Source organism: Scyliorhinus canicula, chromosome 20, assembly GCF_902713615.1.
Source record: "Scyliorhinus canicula chromosome 20, sScyCan1.1, whole genome shotgun sequence".
In the NCBI taxonomy this organism is placed as follows: Eukaryota; Metazoa; Chordata; class Chondrichthyes; order Carcharhiniformes; family Scyliorhinidae; genus Scyliorhinus; species Scyliorhinus canicula.
This window is the reverse complement of record NC_052165.1, coordinates 43,514,393-43,540,751: the sequence shown is the minus strand read 5'-3', so window position 1 is coordinate 43,540,751 and position 26,359 is coordinate 43,514,393. Positions and strand designations below refer to the sequence as shown.

General features: G+C 52.5%; 1 protein-coding gene across 1 annotated transcript; it reads right to left on the bottom strand.

The window, feature by feature from the left end:
- Positions 1-858: 858 nt before the first annotated feature.
- Positions 859-25,996, bottom strand: LOC119955171 (transcription factor Spi-C-like). Its single transcript, XM_038781145.1, has 5 exons — positions 25,928-25,996; positions 22,472-22,565; positions 8,514-8,626; positions 1,380-1,494; positions 859-1,273 (listed from the first exon to the last, which is right to left on the bottom strand). The coding sequence occupies exons 2-5, from the start codon at positions 22,533-22,535 to the stop codon at positions 960-962; spliced, it is 606 nt and encodes a 201-aa protein (XP_038637073.1). The 5' UTR covers positions 22,536-22,565; positions 25,928-25,996; the 3' UTR covers positions 859-959.
- Between the last annotated feature and the right edge of the window lie 363 nt (positions 25,997-26,359).

Sequence of the window (26,359 nt, the reverse complement as noted above, 5' to 3'; positions counted from 1 at the left end):
TGGACTGTGGGAGGAAGCCGGAGCACCCGGAGGAAACCCACGCACACAAGGGGAGGATGTGTAGACTCCGCACAGACAGTGATCCAAGCCGGAATCGAACCTGGGACCCTGGAGCTGTGAAGCGATTGTGCTATCCACAATGCTATCGTGTTTACCACAACACTACTCCCCTTTGCTGTGGATCTTTTACACCCACCTGAGATGAAAGAGATATTTAATGCCATATCCAATACACAGCCCAACTAACAGTGCAGCACTCAATCCTACTTCCCTTTTCAAGTTCCTTAGCTGTTTACCTTCTTATGCTTCAAAGACTTATCCAATTTTACATTATTCTCATGCTGTGACAGAGCATTCCACGCTCAGCTATCCTTCATGTGAAACAATTTCTTCCAACTTTTGTTGAGTTCTCTCTCACCATCAAAGGAAATAGGTTTCCATATGCACTGAATTAAAGCATTTGATAATCTTTATAGATACAAGTTGCTGTTGTTCTTTTTAAACATCTTCAACATAGTAAAGCATGCCAAGATACTTTCCAGGAATGCTATTGGACAACGGAGCCGCATAAAGAGACATTAGGACAAGCAACCAAAAGCTGTAGGTATTAAGGAGAGTCTTAAAGGATGAGAGAGAGAGAGAGAGGGAGGGAGGGTGGGGGGGTGGGGGGGGGGGGGGGACAGAGAAAGGTGGAGCACTTAAGGGAGGGAATTCTGCAGCTTACAACCCCAGACAGCTAAAGGCACGGCTGCATTGGTGGAGCAATTAACATGCACAAGAGGTCAGAATTGGAAGAGCGCAAAGATCCCGGGGGATTTTACACCTGGAGCAGAAGTTGCATTTATATAACGCCTTTCAACATTGGAAAAGTGGCAGTGTAAGTTGGAAGGCTATTGGGTGCACTGACTCCCTGAGATAAGTGAGCCCCTCACAAAAGAGCTCAGTTGGTCAAGGAGTAATTAATTGAAGGATCTCCTGCTGCCTCCCTGTAACCTGTTGATGACCTGCTGGTTGAACTGGTAAGTGAGCTTCCGTTTCACCTTGGTGATCTCACCAGTGCGGGAATAATTCCTCAATGCTCGAGCCATCTTCTGGTAAGTCATTTGCTTCCTGTTGCCTTTCCTTCTGCCCCAGATCTCGGCCAGTTTTTCCTTATTTTGGGAAGAGAACTGGAAGAGGCCTCGAGATGGTTGAATCCACCAGATGCAGTGCCTCATTGCTGGATCTTCCAACATCTCAAAGAGAAACTGGAAAAGCCTCACCTTCCGCTTCCCTGCAAAACACAAATACAGAGAAAGCAAAGTTGAATTTAGGGTTTCATGGACATTTCCAGCCATGTGGTAATGCCGGAGTTGTGTTTTTGATAGATAAATTCTTACTCTTGTCACTGTTGAAACCTCTGATCATGTAGTCTGGAGGCAAAGTGGGACTGAAGTCTGGCAGCGGAGAGTAACAGGGATAGTACACACAGTCAGCACTGATCGAATGTCCGCACTGGAATAACAATAGGTAATAATAGTAATTTAACCACTACTTCACCTAACATGGAATTAACAGAGTATAATCTCATCAAGCATTTCATCCAAGAGAGATTCAAACTTTAGCTAGATCATAGGATGGATGTCTTAAAGTGTTTCACATCCAATAAGGTACTTTTTGTTTAAGCGAAACTCACTGTTGTAATGCCAGTCTTGGCTCAGTGGGTAATGCTCTTGCCCCTGAGTAAGAAAGTTGTGGCTTCAAACCCTCACTCCAAGGACTCAAACATACAATCAAATTTGACACTTCAGGGCAGTACTGAGGGAGTGGTGCACTGTCAGAGGTGTTGTCTTTTTGGATGAAGTCTTATACTATAGTACTCTACCCTTCACAGGAAATGGTCTAAAGGTTACCATTTCAAAGTGGTTCTCACCAGTGTCCTGGCTAATATTTACCCGTCAACTTCATCCCCCAGGGTAAGAAATTATAAAGGGTAGATGTACAAAGGGACCTAGGTGTCCTTGTCCGTAAGTCACTTAAGGCTAACGTGCAGGTGCAGCAAGTAATTGGACGCAGTCTTGCTTCAATTATACAGACTCATGGTTAGACCCCACCTGGAGTACTGTATGCAGTTTTGGTTCCCTTACCTCAGATAATATATTATTGCCATGGAGAGCGAGCACAACAAAGGTTCACCAGGCTTGTACTGGGGATGACGGGACTGTCTTATAAAGGGAGTTTGGGGAAACTGGGTTTCTATTTTCTAGAATTCCTACAGTGCAGAAGGAAGCCATTCGGCCAATCGAGTCTGCACAATCCTTCGAAAGAGCACCCTACCTAAACCCAATCTCCTGCCCTATCCCTGTAACCACACCCAATTTTTAGACATTTAGGGGCAATTTAGCATGGCTAATTCTGCACATCTTGACTGTGGCAGAACCTGGAGAACCCGGAGGAAATCTACACAGACATGGGGAGAAAGTTAAAACTCCAGACAGTCACCTGGAGGTGACACCAGACAGTCAGAGGTTGGAATTGAAACTGGGGCAGGATGCTCTGATCCTGAGGCTAAGTGTTGATGCCGTCGTAAACGCCGTCACATTTCACGACAGCGTCAACATGCTCCCAGGAGTAGCGATTCCAACCCCTACAGGGGCCAGCACGGCACTGGAGCGACCCACACTGCTCCAGCTGTCGATACCAGCGTCAGATGTACGCCACGGGTCTGCGCATGCGCATTGCAGCCGGCGCCAATACGCACATGTGCAGTGTGACCGTCACGATTACACACATGCGCGGTGGCTCCCTTCTCCGCGCTGGCCCGCCGATTGGTAGGCTCCATGGCGTAGGGCTGCAGGGGTCGGCATGGAGCAAAAGAGGCCCCCAGCCTGAGAGGCTGGCCCGCCGATTGGTAGGCCCCGATCGTGGGCCAGGCCAAAGTGGAGGCCCCCCCCCCCCCCCCGCCCCTCCCCCCCCTCCCCGGGGACGGACGCCCCCTCTCCCCCACCAGGCCGCCCCTGGATGGATGCGGTCGCTCAGCCCATCCCGGGCAGAGAATCACCGGGGGGGGTGGGGGGGGGGGGCATGGAGAGCGGCCCCCGACCGGCGCCTGGTGCCGATTCCACACTCGTCGGAGAATTGGCGAACCGGCAGCGGGGCGGCGTCGCGCGACTCGTGCCCGGCCCGGCGATTCTGCAGCCTGACATGGGCTGAGAGAATCCCGACCCAGATCTTGCTAACCACTAGAGTTTTGAAGGATGAGAGGTGATGTCATTGAAACAGGGTTGATGCAGGTAAATGTTTCCCCTGGTTGGGGAGTCTAGAGCCAGGAGGCGCAATTTCAAAGGAAGAGGAAAGCCACTTAGGACTGAGATGAGGAGAAATTTCTTTACACAGAGGGTTGTGAATATTTGGAAATCTTTATCCCAGAGGGCTGTGTGACGGACATCAATTCGGTCGAAACGCTGAGTAGTAGTGAACCGATGCTTTAATAGACTAACAGTGTGCCAACCTGTAGCTCCTCCTGCACTGCAAGACTGCCCCACATCGATGGGCTTTATACCTCCGCAGAGGGGCAGAGCCACAGGCGGAGCCAACAACAGCACCAATAACAACATTCCAACAGTACAACAGCAACAACCAATAACAGAACAGAAATAACAGTAAGTATATACAACAGTGGAGATAATGATTGTAATAGAACAGTAGAACAATAGTGAACATATATACAACAGCCTTACATAGCCATACGTGGCTCACCACATTCACCCCCCCATTAAGAAAAAAGTCTGGCAGAGGTGAAGTGGACTCACAAGTTCAGTCTCACAGGAGGATGAATTGTTCACTGCGAACGCCTCAGCTCCGGATGATGCGTGGACACTGGCGTCGAGACCTTCGGCTCCGGGAGCACATCGTCCGCACAACAGGGTCCCGGATAGGGTGACATCGCAGAGGCAGGGTTAAAGGACCCTGTGGGAGATGTTGGTGAAGGTGTGGGTTGGGAGGTGAGTGGGGAGGTGGCTGGGAGGGGCACGATGATAATGGGCATGGGGTACCCGCGGGAGCCAGGTCCTGGAGGGAGACTGTGTCCTGTCGTCCATCGCGGTGTGCCACATACGCATACTGAGGGTTCGCATGGAGAAGCTGAACCCGCTCGACCAGGGGATCGGCCTGATGGCTCCTTGCAAGTTTCCATAGGAGGACAGGCCCAGGTTTCGTTAACCAGGACGGGAGCGAGAACCCGGAGATCGACGTCCTGGGAAAGACAAATAGACGGTTGTGAGGGGTCTCGTTTGTGGCAGTACACAGAAGCGACCGGATAGAGTGGGACGCGTCAGGGAGGACCTCCTACCAGCGGGAGACTGGGAGACTTCTAGACCGTAGGGCCAGAAGGACGGCCTTCCAGACGGTAGCATTCTCCCTCTCCACCTGCCCGTTACCCCGGGGGTTGTAGCTGGTAGTCCTGCTCGAGGCAATGCCCTTACTGAGCAGGTACTGACGCAGCTCATCACTCATAAAAGAGGAGCCCCGATCACTATGTATATAGGCGGGGAAACCAAACAGGTTGAAAATGCTGCGCAGGGCCTTGATGACAGTGGCAGAGGACATATCAGGACAAAGGATTGCAAACGGGAAGCGGGAGTACTCATCAACAATGTTGAGAAAGTACACATTACGGTCAGTGGAGGGGAGTGGCCCTTTGAAATCCATGCTGAGGCGTTCAAAAGGGCAGGAGTCCTTCACCAGGTGAGCCTTATCCGTCCGATAGAAGTGCGGCTTGCACTTTGCACAGATTTGGCAATCCCTGGTCACAGCCCTGACATCCTCAGTGGAGGAGGGCAGGTTGCGGGCCTTGACGAAGTGAAAAAGCCAGGTGACCCCCGGGTGACAGAGGTCATCGTGGATGGCCCGTAACCGGTCTGTTTGTGCGCTGGCGCATATACCGCGGGACAGGGCGTCTGGGGGCTCATTGAGCTTCCCAGGGCGATACACAATGTCATCGTTATAGGTGGAGAGCTCGGTTCCCCACCGCAAAATCTTGTTCTTAATCTTGCCCCACTGTGTGTTATTAAACATGAAGGCAACTGACCATTGGTCTGTGAGGAGAGTGAATCTCCTACCGGCCAGGTAATGCCTCCAGTGTCGCACAGCTTCCACAATGGCTTATGCCTCCTTCTCCACAGAGGAGTGTCGAATCTTGGAGGCATGGAGGGTACGGGAAAAAATTGGCGACACGCCTTCCTGCCTGATTGAGGGTAGCATCCAGGGCAAAGTCAGACACATCGCTCTCCACCTGGAATGGAAGGGATTCATCCACAGCATGCATCGTGGCTTTGACAATGTCGGCTCTGATGCGGTTGAAAGCCAAGCGGGCCTCAGCCGTCAGGGGAAAAACTATGGACTTAATGAGTGAGCGGGCCTTGTCCGCGTAGTTGGGGACCCACTGGGCATAATACGAGAAAAACCCCAGGCATCGTTTCAGGGCCTTGTGGCAGTGGGGAAGGGGGAGCTGGAGAAGGGAGCGGATGCGGTCGGGGTCAGGCCCTAGGATACCGTTTTCCACGACATAGCCGAGGATGGCTAGCCGGGTTGTGTGGAAAACGCATTTCTCCTTATTGTCGGTTAAATTAAGGAGTCGGGCGGTGTGAAGGAATTTGTCTAGATTCGCATCATGGTCCTGCAGGTCATGGCCACAGATGGTGACATTATCCCAATATGGGAACGTGGCCCGCAGCATGTTCTGGTCCACCATTCGGTCCATCATTTGTTGGAAGACCGAAACCCTGTTGGTGATGCCAAAGAGGTCCCGGAGGAAATGGAAGAGGCGGCCATGTGCCTCGAAGGCAGTGTACTGGCGGTCTTCCGGCCGGATAGGGAGTTGGTGATACGCGGACTTCAAGTCTACCGTAGAGAAGACTCGATACTGCGCAATCTGATTGACCATGTCAGATATGTGCGGGAGGGGGTACGCATCGAGCTGCATGTACCGGTTGATCGTCTGACTTTGGTCGACTGCCATCCAGTTCTTCTCCCCGGTCCTGACGACCACCATTTGCGCTCTCCAGGGGCTGTTACTAGCCTCGAAGATCTCTTCCTCCAGGAGCCGCTGAACCTCTGACTTGATGAAGGCCCTGTCCTGAGTACTGTACCGTCTGCTCCGGGTGGCGACGGGCTTACGGTCTGGGGTGAGGTTAGCACAGAGCGAGGGAGGGGCGACCTTCAGGGTCGGGAGGTTGCAGATCGTGAGAGGGGGTAGGGGTCCCTCGAATTTTAGAGTTAGGCTTCTGAGGTTGCATTGGAAATCTAAACCGAGCAGGAGGGGAGCGTAGAGATGAGGAAGGATGTAGAGCTTAAAGTTAGTGTACTCCACGCCTTGTATTGACAGGTTTGTGACGCAATATCCCCGGATCTGCATGGAGTGCGAACCGGAGGCAAGGGATATAGTCTGCGAGACGGGGAGGACCCGGAGGGAGCAGCACCTTACGCTCCTAACGGGGCGAAGCTATCTGTGCTCCCGGAGTCGAAGAGACAGGACGCCTCCTGCCCATTGAGTTTGACGGCCATCATAGAATTTTGCAGATGGTAAGGCCGGGACTGATCGAGTTGGACCGAGCTGAGGTAATGCGGAGAACTATCTGTGGCAGCAGCGTGATCACAACATGGCGGCGTCAACGATGTCGGCCAAGATGGCGGCCCCCACGAGTCACACGTGGTGGATGACGCGTCAGAAGGGGGCTGTCCTGGCAGGTACGATGCCACATTGCGAGGTCTGAGCCTCAGGCCGGCCCTGCAGGCTTTTGATTTTGGGGCTTATGAGCGGCTCAGACATACCTTCGCAAAATGACCTTTCTTGCCGCACTCATTACACACATCGCTGCGTTCTGGGCAGCACTGCCGGGAATGCTGGCCCTGCCCACAGCGCTGCGTGCCGGGCAGCACTGCCGGGAATGCTGGCCCTGCCCACAGCGCTGCGTGCCGGGCAGCGCTGCCGGGGATGCTGGCCCTGCCCACAGCGCTGCGTGCCGGGCAGCACTGCCGGGGATGCTGGCCCTGCCCACAGCGCTGCGTGCCGGGCAGCGCTGCCGGGGATGCTGGCCCTGGCCGCAGAAATAACAGCAAGGTCCTCCGGAGCTGGCCGGCAGCCGGGCGGCGCAGGAGTGAGGTACGCCTGGGTCGGGTGATGGCTTCGCCTCTGACATCCCCGAGGATGCCGCGTGGTCGGACGGGAAGGCCTCGAGGCTCTGGAAAGCCACTTCTAATGGGGTAGCCAGCTTCACTGTCGCCTCGAGGTCGAGAGCCCCTTTTTCGAGGAGGCGCTGCCGGATATAGACCGGACTCCAGCCACATAAGTGTCCCCAATCATTATCTCCGAATGCTCCGATGCAGAGACCGCCCGGCAGTTACAACTGCAGGCGAGTACCCTCAATTCACAAAGATATTCTGCGACTGACTCACCCTGGCGCTGACGCCGCGTGGTCAGGAGTTGTCGAGCGAGGACCACATTGACCGGCCTCACAAACTGTCCCTTGAGTACATCTACAGCCACCGTCCCTGATTAACTGGAAGATCCGGTGGCACACCCGGGCGTTGAGGAGATGCTGTTTGAGTGCCGGGGAACCACAGCAGTCGAGGAGTCGAGGTAAGCCTCTAAGCAACTGAGCCAATGCTCAAAGATAGCCGACGCTTCAGCGGCCTGCGGGTCCAGTTTGAGACGTTCAGGTTTGAGGGCAGTATCCATTATCAAAAAAACTTTTAGTCTATTGAATTGATGAATATCAATTCAGTCGAGGCACTGAGTAGTAGTGAACTGATGTTTTAATAGACTAACAGTGTGCCAACCTATAGCTCCTCCTGCACTGCAAGACTGCCCCAGATCGACGGGCTTTATACTTCCTCAGAGGGGCGGAGCCACAGGCGGAGCCAACAGCAGCACCAATAACAACATTCCAACAGTACAACAGCAACAACCAATAACAGAACAGCAATAACAGTAAGTATATACAACAGTGGAGATAATGATAGTAATAGAACGGCAGAGCAATAGTGAACATATATACAACAGCCTTACGTAGCCATACGTGGCTCACCACACTGTGGAGGCTCAGTCATTGAGCATGTTGAAAGTAGAGATTGAGAGATTTCTGATTAACAGTAACATAAAGGGTTATGGGGATAGTGTGGGTTAAAAGGCATTGGTGTCTGATTAGATCATATTAAATGGTGGAGTTGGGCTGAATGGCTCCTATGTTCCTAATAAACAAATTATCTGGTTATCATCACGTTACAGTTTGTGGGAGCTTGCTATGCCCAAATTGGCCGCCAATTTTCCTACATTACAATAGTGACTACACTTCAAACAAATATTTCATTGGCTGCAATGAGATGACTTGAGGTCATCAAAGATGCTACAGAAATACAGGTTTTTCCCTCTTTCACTTATGTCTCACTTTCTCTCTTTCTATTCACCCCACCCTGTCTACATTTCCTCTCATACACGTAAGCTGAAGAACCATCTTTGTTATCAAGTCTCTTACCGGATTGAAGGTGTAACACTGCGATGGCAAGTGGATTTCCTGATACGTGAGGTTCCTGTTCATGTCAGAGCTGGGCTGCCAATTTTCTAGGGGGACTCCAAAAGCACAGGCTCCTAAAAGATGCAGAAAGAATTAGCGACATAAATTAAATATTTTGAACATATAGATATTGGGAAGAAAGCAATCTAGCTTGAAATCTTTTCATATCCTCTCCTCCAGGCACCATGCCTTAAGAAGCAATTGGTGACCAGAGACTTCTATTAGGTTGGTTCATGATTATGCCGGGCAATGTATTGTGGTGGTTTACCATTGCCTTCTCCAGTGTGGTTGACCAAGAAACTCTCCTCCCCTTACCACCTGTCATCAGGTTTATTGGGAGGATTTGCAGGTGTGTTCTGCCACATTATGAACACACCTTCCTCAGTCGTGAAATGCTGGGGTGGGACTTGAACCTGGAGCCTCTTGCTCAGAGGTAGCGACACTGCATCACAAGATCTCACTCTTTACAAACCAGCATGGAGAATTTGTGGATTCATTTGTGACAAAACATTACAGGGCGCGATTCTCCGCACACACGCCGGTTCGGAGAATAGCGGGCCGCGCAAATTTTCACGGCGACGCTGGTCCGACGCCCTCCCGCTATTCTCCGAACCCCGCACAAACTACACGTCGGGATTCCCGGCAAAGGCCTCGAACGCGCCCCCGACACGACCAGAATCGCTACTTATTGGCCCCCCGCTATTCTCCAGCCCGGATGGGCCAAAGTCCTGACGTCATTACGCACTGTTTTCACGCCGGCCAACACACCTGCTTTTCAAGTTCGTCAACCAGTCGTGCTGGCTGACGAGAGCTTCGAGGAGGTGAGCGCACCGCTCAGCGCACCGCTCAGCGAACTGCTGGAGTCTGGCCACAGGCATCCCCGAGAACGGGAGGGGGGTCCAGAGCGGGGGGAGTGGGGGAGACTGAGGGGGGAGTGGTGGAGATGGAGGGGGGAGTGGGGGAGATGGAGGGGGGAGTGGGGGAGATGGAGGGGGAGTGGGGGAGATGGAGGGGGAGTGGGGGAGATGGAGGGGGGAGTGGGGGAGATGGAGGGGGGAGTGTGGGAGATGGAGGGGGGAGTGGGGGAGACGGAGGGGGGAGTGGGGGAGACTGAGGGTGGGAGTGTGGGAGACGGAGGGGGGAGTGGATGAGACGGAGGGGGGAGTGGGAGTGGGGGGGATGAGACGGGGGGGGGGAGTGGGAGTGGGGGGGGGTAGGGAGAGAGTGAGCGAGTGACTCGTCCAAGCCCGGTTACAAAATGTCTGCCACCATGCCATGGTGTGCCGGTCACGAGTACACGGCCGCTGGTTCCCCTGTGGCTTATGGCCACAGGCCACTGACGCACCGGTGAAGAGGACGTAGTTAACTGCCCGTTGGATGCAGAAAGTGACCTGGGGTTAGGCTGCCCGCGTGTCAGCAGCGCGACCATGCCACCTGGACACATAGGTATCCCGTGGCAGGCGGCTGCCGAGGTGTCGACTAACCTCCGTCTAACATGTCCCGTTTCTCTGCCCCCCACCACCCTTCTGTAGGTTAGCACAATGTTTGTGAACAGAACGGCTATGTTCAGCGCAGTGGTTGGGGCCGCTGCACTGCATTTGGAGATGGAGCAGCATCCACAGCCACAACCCGCAGTGGATGCAGGGCCAGCTGCAGCAGCAGAGGGAAGGGCCGAGGAGTTGCCAGTCGTCGAGCAGCATGGGGGGGAGGAGGAGGAGGGGGAGGAGGAGAGAGCGAGGGTGCAGCCACGGCACCAGAGGCGACGACCAAGGCCGAGGGTGTACCGTGCCCGGATCTCTTTCCTCACAATGACAGACATCACCTGCAGGAGGAGACACCGGCTGCGTAGGCGGACGGTGATACATATCTGTCACCTCGTGGCGCACCTCGCCCCACGTGGAACGGGGGAGGACACGCGATCCAGGTTGCCATCAAGGTGACGGTCGCTCTTAACTTCTATGCAACCGGCTCCTTCCAGTCTCCGAGCGGGGACCTCTCCGGGATCTCCCAGTCATCGGTCCACAGGTGTATCCGGGATGTGACCGACGCCCTCTTTGCCATCGCCGATCGCTACATCACCTTTCCCGAGGACCGAGCAACTCAAGACTCACGAGCTCGTGGATTTGCCAGCGTGGCCGGGATACCGATGGTGCAGGGGCCAATCGATTGTGTTCACGTCCCCATGCGCTCGCCTGCAGGGGACAGGGAGGTGTTCTCAAACAGGAAGGGGACATACTCCATGAATATGACCCACATGAGGATCATGAACGTCTCTGCAAGGTTCCCAGGGAGTGTGCATGACTCCTACATACTGGCGCAGTCGTACATCCCTGCGATGTTTGAGGGGCGTCCCCCCCCGGCTGAGGAGCTGGTTGCTAGGCGACAGGGGTTATCCGCTGAGGTCTTGGCTGATGACGCCTATACGGAGGCCTCAGACCAATGTGGAAACACGATACAACGAGGCCCATGCAGCAACCAGGGGTGTGGTGGAGCGCTGCCTTGGCCTCCTGAAGATGAGATTCAGGTGCCTGGACCGCTCCGGAGGGGCCCTGCAGTACCAGCCCGACAGGGTCGCTCGCATTGTTGTTGTCTGCTGTGCGCTGCACAACATCACGATGCAGAGGGGAGATGACCTGCTGCAGGAGGCGGAGGGAGAAGCCAGTGGCAGTGGTGCCAGCACAGAGGAGGAGGAGGACGTGGAGGAGGCTGGCAGAGTGGCGGGCGCAGCACGCAGACACGACCCAGGTGCTGGTGATGTCCAGGAGGCGGCACGACTGACCCGGCGAGGACGGCGGGCATGCGATGCCTTGGTGGCAGCACGGTTCATGCGTCGTATGCAACGTCCCCGCTGAACACCAAACCACCACTTGCATCGCTAGTCGTGCAGAGGGTCAACACACAACTGCCACCACCCCCCCCCCCCTCCCCCCCCCCACCCCCTCTCAGTGTACACTGCTCCACTTTGACATCACCCTTACCACTGGGTCCAGACGGTATGGTACAACATCGATGGCTGTGTCAGCGGGTGTGATCAGTGCCATGTGGAATGATGACAGCCCGCTCTGCGAAGAGCTGTGAGCTCAGAATCGTTAGAGAGAGTCTGACCCATGGCAATAGCTGAACCATCCACCTTGGTGGCCGCTGAGATCGTCACGGACACTCTATCACATGCCCGCGTGAGCTAGCTGTGGGAGGGGGTGGTGGGGAAGGGACTGCACACCCGGCACCGAAGTTTCACCGCTCGTCAACCCCAGCGACACTCGGTCACCATCACGATTCCTGTGGCTGTGGAACAATCACACGGTATTACAAGTAAGGTGGAACAGTGCGTTTAATGTGAACAAACATTTACAGGTGCCCTAGCCCCGACAACTAAACTGTGCCCTTCACCCGTGCCAACTTACTAAGTGTCTCTCTTTGTTGCCTTACGGGCCCTACCACTACGTCTAAGTGATACCCCAGATGATACAGCAGGAGTGGAGGAGGACTGCTGCGAATCGCCCCCTTCGACTAGTTTCTCCTTCGGCAAGCGTTTCCTGGGGCGATCCGGCCTTGATGGGCCAGGCTGCTCTGCCTGCTGCCCACCCGATGCACCATGGATGGGACGGGGGGAGGCCGACAATTCCGGGACATCCCATGACGGAGTTGATGGGACGGGCCCCGAAACCTCCTCCTCCCTCGGGGAGCCCGGTGGCCCCCGGGCCTCACTTTGGGACAGAAGTGCGAGAGATGACACCTGGCGCTGCCAGTCCTGGAGGCCTGCAACGGTATCCACCAGGATCCGAAGGTTTGCAGAGACGGAGTCCAAGGAGTTAGACATTCCCGCCAGGTACTGTGCGATCTCAACCTGTGAGTGCACGACACCATCCAGCACATGTGTCAGGCGGTTGATGTTCACCGCGACTGACTGCTGGGACTGTGCCATGGCGTGCTGCGACTGGGCCATGACCTGCTGAGACTCGGCCAAGGCCTGCAGCGCGCCGGTAATGTTGTTTTGACTCTGGCGCATTGCTGCCTGTGAGAGGGCAACCCTGTCCAGGGCCGAGGATGACGCGTGCACATTAAGCCCAACGCCTTGCATAACCTGACCCATTGCCTCCACCGCGGATGCCACCCGTGCAGTGTCGGCCTGGGTTTCTGCCATGAGCGGCACTACTCCCTGCTCATGGACGCTGTTCAACTCCTCTAACAGCGTCTACAGAGTCTGGAAGACAGCCCTCATCCTGTCATTGTTTCCCTGGGTTTCTTGATGCATCGGCTGTGCGGGTGGGTTGAGAAAGTCCAGGAAATCGGAAAACGTCTGGGAGCCAGCTGCATGCTGGGCCTGGCCTGGCCTCCGCTAGTCCGGGCCCTCGGCTGCTCCGACCTCCACCTGCTGTACTTGCTCAGCTGTGATGTGCCAACCAGACTGTGACCCAGGAGCCTCATCACTAAATAGGCCAACCGGGGTGAGTGTCTCTGGGATGGTGGATGGTGTGGGAGATAGCTGTGCCGCAAGCTCGAGGTCGTCTTGGGTTGACGCCTCCTCTATGTCATCGGCCCGCTGAGAGGCCGCAGGGCGTTCGCAGGCCATTTCTCTCTCTGGCTGTGTCGCCGCCCTCTGGGCGTCCTGCTCCACAGATTCGGTTGGAGAGGATGGGTCTCCTTGCTGACCGGGCACCCTCTGTCGTGCGGCCCCGGGTGAGGTGGGGGCAGATGCCTGTGTCCGCCTGGAGGCAGACAGCCCTGGTCGTTCAGCATCACGTCCTAGGAATTTAGATTCGCTCGGCCGGGCGCTGGACGGTCCCAGTGGGAAGGGTGTGAAGGGACAGAGGATGGGGGAGGTGTCCCAGTGGGCAGGGTGTGTGAAGGGACAGAGGATGGGGGAGGTGTCCCAGTGGGCAGGGTGTGTGAAGGGACAGAGGATGGGGGAGGTGTCCCAGTGGGCAGGGTGTGTGAAGGGACAGAGGATGGGGGAGGTGTCCCAGTGAGCAGAGTGTGAAGGGACAAAGGATGGGGGAGGTGTCCCAGTGGGCAGGGTGTGTGAAGGGACAGAGGATGGGGGAGGTGTCCCAGTGGGCAGGGAGTGTGAAGGGACAGAGGATGGGGGAGGTGTCCCAGTGAGCAGAGTGTGAAGGGACAGAGGATGGGGGAGGTGTCCCAGTGGGCAGGGAGTGTGAAGGGACAGAGGATGGGGGAGGTGTCCCAGTGAGCAGAGTGTGAAGGGACAGAGGATGGGGGAGGTATCCCAGTGGGCAGGGTGTGTGAAGGGACAGAGGATGGGGGAGGTATCCCAGTGGGCAGGGTGTGTGAAGGGACAGAGGATGGGGGAGGGGGGGGGGTGTTTGTCATGCAGGGTTGTCTTACTTGTTGCAGCTCCGCCAACCTCGCATTGCGCGATCTCCCGGGTGGCAGATCCCCCAACAAGGTCCAGTGCCCTCTGCTCAAACGTGGTGAGGGGCCGCAGGATGGGCGAACCCCCTCCAGTCTTGTTCTGCTCACGGGTGTTGTGAGCGGTCTTGTCCTGTTGGGGGAGGGAGCATAGGTAGCTCATTACAATATGGCAGGTATCAGCAGTCCGTTCAGATACTGGCACAGTTTGGGGGTCAAGTTGTAATAAGACCATTGCATCTCTCCACGAGGGCCAGAGCGCTGGGTCTGTGACAACTTTGTGAACCACCCTCAACTCACTCTGCCCCAATCCCCCTCCACCCCCCGTGCCAGTGGGGAAGGTGGGTGATTAAGTAAAGGGGGGGGAGGGATGGTTGTGACCCGGGGGCACCCTCTTGGCACTTACCCCGGCAGCCCTGGTGAGGTCGTGCATCTTCTTCAGACATTGGTCAGCAGAGCGAGGGCTCTGCCCCACAGCACTGACGGCAGCAGCCACCTCACGCCAGGCCTGGCGCACCACGCTGGCAGGGTGGCGCAAAATTCAGCCGTTTTCACGGTCAACTTCGCGATTTTCCGCGGGTGCGGAGAATCGTGCCCTACACATTTTTCCCAATGCTGGTATAAATTCTCATTTCTTGTGAGCTCAGTGTAATTGGTGGGGGAAGTGTTTGTCACTGAAAATGTCACTCGCTTGACTTTCAAATAGAAAGTGCCATTAATCCATGCATTTACTGCACGTGTCAAATATCACACATCAGCAAATAAATGAAGGGACTTTCCACTGGCAACATATAATTACAGCAGCATCATGTGACTGAACTGCTTCTTTTCCCATTCAGATATATGTGAATATGGGCAGCACGGTAGCATTGTAGATAGCACAATTGCTTCACAGCTCCAGGGTCCGGTTTCCTCCCACAGTCCAAAGGTGTGCAGGTTAGGTGGATTGGCCATGATAAATTGCCCTTAGTGTCCAAAATTGCCCTTAGTGTTGGGTGGGGTTACTGGGTTATGGGGATAGGGTGGAGGTGTTGACCTTGGGTAGGGTGCTCTTTCCAAGAGCCAGTGCAGACTTGATGGGCCGAATGGCCTCCTTCTGCACTGTAAATTCTATTAAAAAAAAGAGAATGAGAAGGTATAAGAAGTTGTGTGTATGTATATGGACGTGAAATAGTGTGTTTTGTTACGCTCTTGACGTAGCATAAGCTGCTTCCTTGATGTGCACTCTGACAAAGGAAGGTTCAGACTTGGAGATAGCTTTAACACATTTATTAAACTGTTAACAATTCTCCTACTTGGATTTGACTCTCCTGTTAATCCTGCTATAGCTACTCAGACTGACGAACCAGTCTGCTACAATCCAGGTGGTGGGTGTGATGTTTCAAATCAACCCTGTGTACTCACTGAGAGTCTCCACTGGAAAGAGGAAGATCATGTATGCTGTATCCTTTTATATGGATTGGTGTAATGCCCTCCTGTGGTAGTGTCACCTCTGTGTGTATCGTGAATGCCCATTGGTCATGTCCTATCTTACTGACCTATTGGTTGACTGTCTGTGTGTCATGTCTCTGGTGCTCCCTCTAGTGTCTAGCTAGTCTACGTGTATTTACATTAACCCCTTGTGTATTTACAGTGATGCATATCACCACATTCCCCCTTTTTCGTGTTACATATTTTCTGTAGTGTTAAAGAAAATTGAACAAACTAGGTAGATAGGTGATGATATGTACAAGTTATGATAACAGTGATCATTAAACAATAAGTCCAAATCATATGCATGAGCCCAAAATTCATTAATTATTATGGTCGAGTGTCTTTCTTGTTTGGTTGGTGAGTTGGTGATGTTGATGGTGGCATGTCCTTGTGAACGCCATCAGTGTCCCTGTGCGTAAGGAACCAAGAGGTGGTCACATCACTTTGTTGCCTGATTTGGAGTCTTTATTTCTTCCGATGCTTGTGGTAGCGATATATGCAATCTGTGTCATCCTGCCTTGGCATGTCATTGTACTGAGCTGAGCAGTAACAGTGTCCCGCATTTGCAGAGTTGTACCATGTCATACCAGTCATTGTTCCATAGTTGTTGTTTTTGCCGTACTTGCTGTCGACGTTGTTGCCTCTGGTACGCTTCTTATCGTCTTTGATGTTGTTGTTGTGTTGGTTGGTTTTGTTGTCGTGTCTGTTGCGCTCAAGGACCACACTCTGTGGATAATACGAGTCCTTCATATAGTTACTCGTGTCAGCGTGCTTTGTGGCATCTGCTGTTTCCTGAGCGTGCCGTCACTGAGTTTGCGGCGCTCCCCGTCAGGAGTCATGTCCGGCTTACTTGAATCAGCTTTGGCTTGTCGATGCTCCCCGTCTGGAGCCCTTTCTGGTTCACCTGAATCGGCTTTGTTTTCTTGCCGCTCCCCGTCCGGAGTATCTTACTGACTTATTGGTTGACTGTCTGAATGTCATGTCTCTGGTGCTCCCTCCAATGTCTAGCTAGTCTATGTGTATTTACATTAACCCCTTGTGTATTTACAGTGATGCATATCACCACAGTGTGAATGTCAATATGTCTGAGTGTTTGCGTGTGAAAGTAATGACATGTGAAAAGGTGTGCACATATGTGTTTGTGTGTTTATGAGTGTGCCTGAATGTGTCTGTGAGTGTGTGTCTGAGTGTAAATGTGAGTGTGCCTATTTACAAGATGGGGGCATCATTGGCGAGACCAGCATTTATTGCCCAACCCTAATTGCTTTGAGAAGGTAGTGGTGTGCTGCCTTCTTGAACCGCTGCAGTCTCTGAAGTGTAGGTACACCCACAGTGCTATTAGGAAGGGCGTTCCAGGATTTTGACCCAGTGAGAATGAAGGAACGGCAATATATTTCCAAGTCAGCATGATGAGTGGCTTGGAGGGGAACTTGCAGGTGGTGGTGTTCTGAGGTATTTGCTACCCTTTCCTTCTAGATGGTAGTGGACATGGGTTTGGAAGGTGCTGTCTAAGGATCATGATTCGTGATTCCAGCATCACCGGATAGGAAATTCCATCCATTATCTATAAGATATGATTCCATGAGTGTGACTATGCTGCTTGGCTAGCATGTGAGACAGCTTTCCCAATTTTGCCACAAGCCCCCAGATGTTAGTAAGGAGGACTACGCAGGGTTGGTAGGGCTGGGTTTGCTATTATCGTTTCCGGTGCCTAGATCGATGCCGGTGGTCTGTCCAGTTCTATTCCTTTGTATCAGCTGATTGCAACTGAGTAGCTTGCTAGCCCATTTCAGAGTGAATGGGGGTTTGGAGTCACGTGTGTGTGTGTGTGTCTGAGTGTGAATCAAAGAATCCCCACAATGCAGAAGGCCATTCGACCCATTGAGTCTGCACCAACCCTCTGAAAGAGCACCCTACCTGGACCCACGCCCCCACCCATCCCCGTGACCTTTTGGACACTAAGGGGCCATTTAGCGTGGCCAATCTACCTAATCTGCACATCTTTGGGCTGTGAGAGGAAACCGGAGCATCCGGAGGAAACCCACGCAGACACAAGGAGAAAGTGGAAACTCCACACAGTCACTGAAGGCAGGAATTGACGTTGGGTCCCTGGCGCTGTGAGACAACAGTGTGATCCACTGTACCACCATGCCGCCCAGAGAATGTGTCTCTGTGAGTGTGTGTCTGGGTGTGAATGTATGTGTGTCCGTGTGGAGGAGAGAGAATTGCAGGTTGTGGTGGTATGATTGTGAGCACTGCCATTGGTGCAGAGCATGGGCTTCCCATTGGCTCTGGCTGGTCATGTGCCTCTCGTCCGATTGGCTGGGACTAGTCATGTGACTGCTCACCAATTGGTCGAGAGGCAAGTAGACCCCGCCTGTATAAGTACCCAGAGTTCCCGGCGGTCGGCCTTACTCTGTAGTCGACCACCGGGCTAATAACTAGCTGATTAAAGCCACAGTTCGGATCCTAATCGTGTCTTGAGTCCAATTGATGGTACATCAATTTAATCAGCTAGAATTTTGGCATGGAGCGACGCATCAAGTCTGACTTCCACCGCACCAGCCCACATGCTTCAAATGCGTCTGCAATCTTTAAACACTGGCAGGCGTGTTTTAATAGTTACCTGACAACTGCAGCCGGCAAGCCCACCAAGGAGCAGAAACTCCATATCCTCCACTCATGCGTGGGCACAGCGATATACTCAATGATTGAGGACGAAAGCGATCATGATGCGGCCATGGAGATTCTCAAAGGACACTTTCTCTGGCCGGTCAACGAAGTATACGCACGGCATCTCCTGACGACTAGACAACAGTTCCCTGGTGAGTCACTCGACGAGTTTTACCAGACCCTCGCAGCTCTAGGGAGAACGTGCGCGTGTCTCCAAGTTTCGGCGACTGAGCACATGGAACTTTTAATCAGAGACGCTTACGTTGCTGGCATGCAGTCCCCTTCCATCCGCCAACGATTGCTGGAGAAGAACACCCTCAGCCTAGCTGAAGCACAGACTCTTGCAACCTCCCTGGAGGTTGCTGACCTGAATGCCCGCGCTTACTCCCCCGGCCGCGCAGCAACCCCCTGGACTTCATGGCACGCGCCACCCCCATCCTCCGTGGACCCCGACCCCCCACAAGCCTGCGCTGCGGGTCGCTCCGACAAACTAGCGGGGCCCCGTTGCTATTTTTGTGGTCTCTCCAAGCACCACCACCTGCGCTGCACGGCCCGCTCCGCTCTGTGTAAGAGCTGCGGGAAGAAGGGCCACTACGCGGTGGTCTGCCAGACCAAGTCGGTCGCTGCTATTCTGCGCAGCGACCGCAGATCGCCCCCCCCCCCCCCCCGGGCCCCCCTAGGGCCCAGCGCCGCGCAGCAACCACTCCGGCCCACCACCCGGCCCCCGCAACAGGCCCACGGTCCTCCCGACCCCCGCTCCCGGCTGCCCCGACCGGCCCGCAGACGCCGCTGACACTGCCCCCCAGCTGCCACGAGGTTCGCACGGGCGCCGCCATCTTGGGTCCCAGATGCCATGTGCGGGCCATGGGCGCCGCCATCTTGGGGCCCCGGCTCCACGTGCGGGTCCTGGGGACCGCCATCTTGGGACCCCAACTCCACGTGCGGGTCCTGGGCGTCGTCATCTTGGGCCAACACGGAAGGCCCAGCAAGCGATTACTCTGCCACTGAGGATGATCTGGAACTCTCACCACGACTTGCTTCCATCAAACTCGACCAGTTGCGACCACGCACGCTCTCCAAGACTATGACAACGGTCCAGCTCAACGGACACAAAACGAGATGCCTGCTGGACTCCGGGAGCACGGAAAGTTTCGTCCACCCCGACACGGTAAGATGCTGCGCGCTCCCCATCCATCCAGTTAAGCATAAGATTGAATTGGCCTCGGGTTCGCACTCCGTCCAAATCACCGGGTGCTGCATAGCGAACCTCACGGTCCAGGGGAGGGTTTTCAAAAATTTCAAACTCCTCATTCTCCCCCATCTATGTGCTCCGGCACTCTTGGGCCTGGATTTCCAGTGCAACCTGCAGAGCTTGACCTTTCAATTCAGCGGCCCTATTGCCCCTCTTACTGTTTGCAGCCTCGCGTTCCCTCAAAGTGGACCCCCCTTCCTTGTTTGCTACTCTCACCCCAGATTGTAAACCTGTCGCCACTAGGAGCAGACGATACAGTGCCCAGGACCGGACCTTCATCGGGTCCGAGGTCCAGAGGCTCCTAAAGGAAGGAGTTATCGAAGTCAGCAACAGTCCCTGGCGAGCCCAAGTGCTGGTAGTTCGGACTGGGGAGAAAAAACGGATGGTCATCGACTACAGTCAGACCATCAACAGGTTTACTCAGCTGGACGCGTATCCTCTCCCCCGTATTTACGACCTGGTTAACAGGATCGCGAAATATAAAGTCTTCTCCACGGTGGACCTTAAGTCCGCCTACCACCAGCTCCCCATCCGCGCGAGTGACCGAAAATACACCGCGTTTGAGGCAGATGGGCGCCTCTACCACTCCCTCAGGGTTCCATTCGGTGTCACAAATGGAGTCTCGGTCTTCCAACGGGAGATGGACCGAATGGTCGACAAGTACGGTTTACGGGCCACCTTCCCGTATCTCGATAACGTCACCATCTGTGGCCACGACCAGCAGGACCACGACATCAACCTCCAAAAATTCCTCCGAACCGCAAAACTCCTTAATTTAACTTACAATAAGGATAAATGCGTGTTTAGCACCGACCGTCTAGCCATCCTTGGCTACGTAGTGCGTAACGGAGTGATAGGCCCCGATCCCGAACGCATGTGCCCCCTGATGGAACTCCCCCTCCCCAACTCCCTCAAATCCCTCAAACGCTGCCTGGGCTTCTCATATTATGCCCAGTGGGTCCCCAACTATGCCGACAAAGCCCGCCCCCTCATCCAGTCCACCTCCTTTCCCCTGTCGATGGAGGCCCGCTAGGCCTTTAGCCGCATCAAAGCGGATATCGCAAAGGCCACGATGCATGCTATCAATGAGTCCCTCCCATTCCAGGTCGAGAGCGACGTGTCTGACGTAGCTCTGGCGGCTACCCTGAACCAAGCGGGCAGACCCGTGGCCTTATTTTCACGAACCCTCCATGCTTCCGAAATCCGCCATTCCTCGGTGGAAAAGGAGGCACAGGCCATAGTCGAAGCTGTGCGATATTGGAGGTACTATCTGGCTGGCAGGAGGTTTACCCTCCTCACAGACCAATGGTCAGTAGCTTTCATGTTCGACAATGCACAGAGGGGCAAGATCAAGAACGACAAGATCTTGCGGTGGCGGATCGAGTTGTCCACGTACAACTACGATATCTTGTATCGTCCTGGGAAGCTCAACGAGCCTTCCGATGCCCGATGGGTGCATCTGCGGTATCCCGCGGTACCTGCGCCAGCGCGCAGATTGACTGCCTCCGCCCCCTCCACACGGACCTCTGTCATCCAGGGGTCACCCGTTTTTACCGTTTTATTAAGACCCGCAACCTTCCCTACTCCGTTGAGGAAGTGAGGACCGTCACCAGGGACTGCCACGTGTGCGCCGAGTGCAAACCGCACTTCTACCGCCCCGAACGAGCGCATCTGATCAAGGCATCCCGCCCCTTTGAACCTCTCAGTATAGACTTCAAGGGTCCCCTCCCCTCCAACAGCCGTAACACATATTTCTTGAGTGTTATCGACGAATACTCCCGCTTCCCTTTCGCCATTCCCTGTCCCGACATGACCACAACAACCGTCATAAAGGCCCTCCTATCCATCTTCTCCCTGTTCGGTTACCCCGCGTACATCCACAGCGACCGGGGGTCCTCCTTTATGAGTGACGAACTGCGTCAATTCCTGCTCAGCAGGGGCATAGCCTCTAGCAGGACGACCAGTTATAACCCCCGGGGTAATGGTCAGGTTGAGCGGGAGAATGGCACCATTTGGAAGACCATCCTGCTGGCCCTACGGTCCAGAGATCTCCCTATTCCCCGTTGGCAAGAAGTCATCCCCGACGCCCTGCATTCAATCCGGTCTCTCCTCTGTACTACCACTAATCAAACACCTCATGAACGTCTTCTTGTTTTCCCCAGGAAGCCGTCCTCAGGATCCCCTCTCCCGACCTGGCTGGCCACCCCCGGGCCCATCTTGCTCCGGAAGCATGTGCGGGTGCACATGTCCGACCCGTTGGTTGAGCGAGTCCAGTTACTCCACGCCAACCCGCAGTATGCATATGTGGAGTATCCCGACGGTCGGCACGATACGGTCTCTCTTCGGGACCTGTCACCCGCCGGCGTGCGGCCTTCTCCCCCTACATCAACAACCCCCCCAACCCCAATTCCCCCCCAGCGTCCCCCGCGCCCCCACGACCCAGCGCACATGCCCCCTCTCCCCCGATTACAGCGTCTCCACCACCGGCCCGGGGTACGGAGACACATCTATGACCAACGCTCCCGGAGGCAAGGACGACCATCGGCCCGAAGTCACCGGCTCCACTGCGACGGTCCTCTAGAACACCACGGGCACCCGACAGGCTGATCGTGTCCATCTGATGCGGCCATGGGACATTTTGGACTTTGTTGTTATTCTGTTGCACCTTAAGTAGTAGTAGTATTGTTTTTTTGCCACGAGCCAGTGGGCAGCCCACCTTTCTCAATTTTCGCTGCTCATACCACCAGTCCTCGGACCCCCCTTCCCCCCTCCACCCCCCTCTTTCTCTATTCCACTTACACCCCCCCCCCCCGCCTTCTTTCTCCACAGGGGGTGAATGTGGTGGTATGAATGTGAGCACTGCCATTGGTGCAGAGCATGGGTTTCCCATTGTCTCTGGCTGGTCATGTGCCTCTCGTCTGATTGGCTGGGACTAGTCATGTGACTGCTCACCAATTGGTCGAGAGGCCAGTAGACCCCGCCTCTGAGGCGGGGTATAAGTACCCAGAGTTCCCGGCGATCGGCCTTACTCTGTAGTCGACCACCGGGCTAACAACTAGCTGATTAAAGCCACAGTTTGGATCCTAATCGTGTCTTGAGTCCAATTGATGGTACATCATACGTTTGGGCCTTCTCTGTGTTTGACACTTACCTGTCACTGAACTGGTCTCTTTCTCAAACACGAACGCATGTTGCTGCTCATCCAGAAACTCCATTATCACTTCCAGATCCTCCACAACTGGGTTCTGGGGAGAATTAAATCAAAATGTAACTATCGGTCGGGTCACCTAGTGAGTGTCAGATCAGACATTTTATATGGAAAATAGTAAACAGATCTTACCATAATTTAAAGGCAGAGACTTTATGCAATCAGCATTCAGAAGTGGGTCTGTCTTTAAGATACAAACATAATCCTTGCATTAAAAGCAACCACAGCAAAGCTTCACAATCACTCCCTTAATCATCAGAAAACCTACTTTATATAAAACATGTACTGATCAGTGGACATACAAATAAAAATGCATTCATATAAGCCTTTCAGACCACAGGACATTCCAAAGCCTTTTGCAACTAATGAAGAGTTCTGAAGCACAATCACTGCAGCAGCTAATTTGTGTGTATGATCCCACAAGCAACAGTAAGACAATTATAAGGTCATTTGTTTATCTCTGAAGAAGAGACATATGGACATGATGAATTTCTCTCGCCACAGATGCAGCCAGGCCAAGTGAGTTTTTTTCCAGCATTTTCTGTTTTTATTCAGATTTCCAGCATCTGCAGTAATTTGCTTTTATATCCATTTTACTTATATTAGTTGAGGGATGAATATTGACCTGGATGCGAAGGTGAACTCTCTTGACCTTTTTTGAAATGGAGGCAGTGGAATCTTTTATCCCCACTCACATTAGTACACACCCACTCATATAAATACACACACCTACTCATATAAATAAACACACACTCACATAAATACACACACACTCACATAAATACACACACACTCACATAAATAGACACACTCACTCGCATAAATACAAACACCCACTCAAATAAATGTACACACCCACTCATATAAATACACACACCTACTCATATAAATAAACACACACTCACATAAATACACACACACTCACATAAATACACACACACTCACATAAATAGACACACTCACTCACATAAATACAAACACCCACTCAAATAAATGTACACACCCACTTATGTAAATACACACACCCACTCAAATAAATATACACACCCACAAATGTAAATGCACACACTCACTCATATAAATACACGCACCCACTCATATAAATACACACATCAACTCCATAAATACACACACAATGCATGTAAATACACATACTCACTAATTTAAATACACATAACCACTCATATAAATAAACACACACCAACTCACATAAATACATATACCCACACATGTAAATACACATACTCATTAATTTAAATACACATAACCACTCAGATAAATACATATACCCATTCATTATAAATACACACACCCACTCATGTAAATACACAAACCCACTCATTTAAATACACAAACCCACTCATGTAAATAGACCCCCGCAACACATTAATATGCACACAAACATGTTGGACACAAATCTAAATACATGAATACGCACACGTACATATACAAACACTAGATATATATGAACATACAAACATATGAGTGGGAGGAGGCCATTTGGCTGTTTACGCCTGCTTCACCATTCGATAAGATCATGAGTTCAAAATTCCCATCTAGTCAATAACTTTTGATCCCCTTGGCTTACAGGAATCTATCCACCTCTGTCTTAAATATATCCAATGATCCCATCTCTAATGCCTTCTGAGGCAGAGGGTTACAAAGTCGCACAACCCTCTGAGAGAAAATATAATCTCCTGATCTCTGCCCTAAAAGTACAAACACAAATTTTAAAAAGTGCTCCCTAGTTCTGGACTCACCCAAAAGAGGAAACATAATTTTCACATCCACCTTGTCAAGACCGTTCAGGATCTCATATACTTTAATCAGGTCACCCCTCACATTTCTTAACTCCAGTGGAAACAAGCCCAGCCTGTCTATCCTATCTTCATAAGATAACCCGCTTGAGTAAACCTCCACCGCATTTTTATCTTTTAAAATCTTTTTATTGTCACAAGTAGGCTTCCATTAACACTGCAATGAACTTACTAGAAAAGACAACCCGCTCTAGTAAGCCTTCAACGCATTTACATCCTTCCTCAAATAAGTAGACCAAAGCTGCACACAATACACAAGACACAGTCTCACCAATGCCCTGTATAACTGAAGCACAACATTCTTACTTTTGTGTTCAATTCCTCTCATCATAAAGGATAGCATTCCTTTAGCTTTCTGAATTTCTAACTGTACCTGCACATTGACTTTTTGTTACCTGTGCCCTAGATTCCTCTGCACCTCATAATTCTACATTAATTCTCCGTTTAAGTAATACTCAACTTTTTTTCATTCTTCCTGCCAAAATGAACAACTTCACACTTTCCCAAAGTATACTCCATTTTCCAGATTTTTGCCCACTCACTCAACCTATCTATATGTGTCTGCAACTTCCTTACGTTCTCTCCACAACATACTTTCCTATCATAGAATTTACAGTGCAGAAGGAGGCCATTCGGCCCATCGAGTCTACACCAGCCCCTGAAAGAGTACCCTGCTTAAGCCCACACCTCCACCCTATCCCGGTAAACCAGCAACCCCACCTATGTTTTGGCCACTACAGGGCAATTTAGCGTGACCAAACCACCTAACCCACACATCTTTGGATTGTGGAAGGAAACCAGAGCACCCGGAGGAAACCCATACACACACGGGGAGAATGTGCAGACTCCGCACAGACAGTGACCCAAGCCGGGAATCAAACTCGGGTCCCTGGTGCTGTGAAGCAAGTGATAACCATTGTGCTACAGTGCCGCCCTATCTTTGCGTCGCCTACAAATTTAGCTACCATTTCTTTGCTTCCCTCACCTAGCTTATTGGGATAAATTGTAAAAAATTGAGGCCCAGTACAGATCCCCACAGGACACCACTCACCACATTCTGCCAATCAAAAAAAATACCCATTTATGCATACTCTCTGTTTTCTGCCAACACACCAATCTTCAATCCATGCTAAAATGCTACCCCCTACCCCATGTAGAGGTTTTGTTTTCCACATTAACCTTTGTGCGGCACCTAATCAAATACCTTCTGGAAATGCAGATCTACAGTCGGTGTACAAACCCAGACATACAAGGCATGCTCATGTGCCGCCACACACACCACCCACACACACAAGAAGCTGTTTGCCAATCAATACACTCTAACGATAGAAAATTGGTTTCAACTCCAGTAACAGATCAGTGTGCATTGAACGTTGTTTTTTTTTTATTGATAAACTGTTTAATTTCTGTACGCAGAACTGTTTACTGTGAGACCGAAGAGAAAATACATCAAGTGGACATTAGACACTAAAGTGAAGAAACGTCCGAATCGAGATCACTTTAAAGCCGACAACACCGAGAGCTGAGAATATTAATAATTAGCAGCAGTGTTAGGAAGTTAAAAAAATAACCTCTCTCCCACCTGTAAATGCCTCTTTGCAGTAAAATCTGAAGGAGTTCCAATCTTTGTGACCTCTGTAAATGTGCCCCTTCATGTGAGACCCTTGCGGTGCCGGAACCCTGTTTATAAACAACATCCAGGCCAGCCCATCAGCACAAGCTCCTCCTTGGAAGGTACAGTTTTACCGTGTGGATAATACAGAGCGGTGGAGGGCTCTCCATGCTGCTTACTAACTCCTCCCCCAACTGTGCGGAGATGAATTGAAATAGCCCCAGGTCAGACAGTTTCCGAGATCGACCTGTCCCCATTCACTTTACCCAATCTATTCGTGTTAATGACACTTCCAGAGGCAGCACCGCTCTGCTCGACGGTAAACTCACTGACATTACTGATGGGACTGAATGTGGGGACGCTTCTCTTTCAAAAGTGTCCTTTAAAATTGATAACTCACTT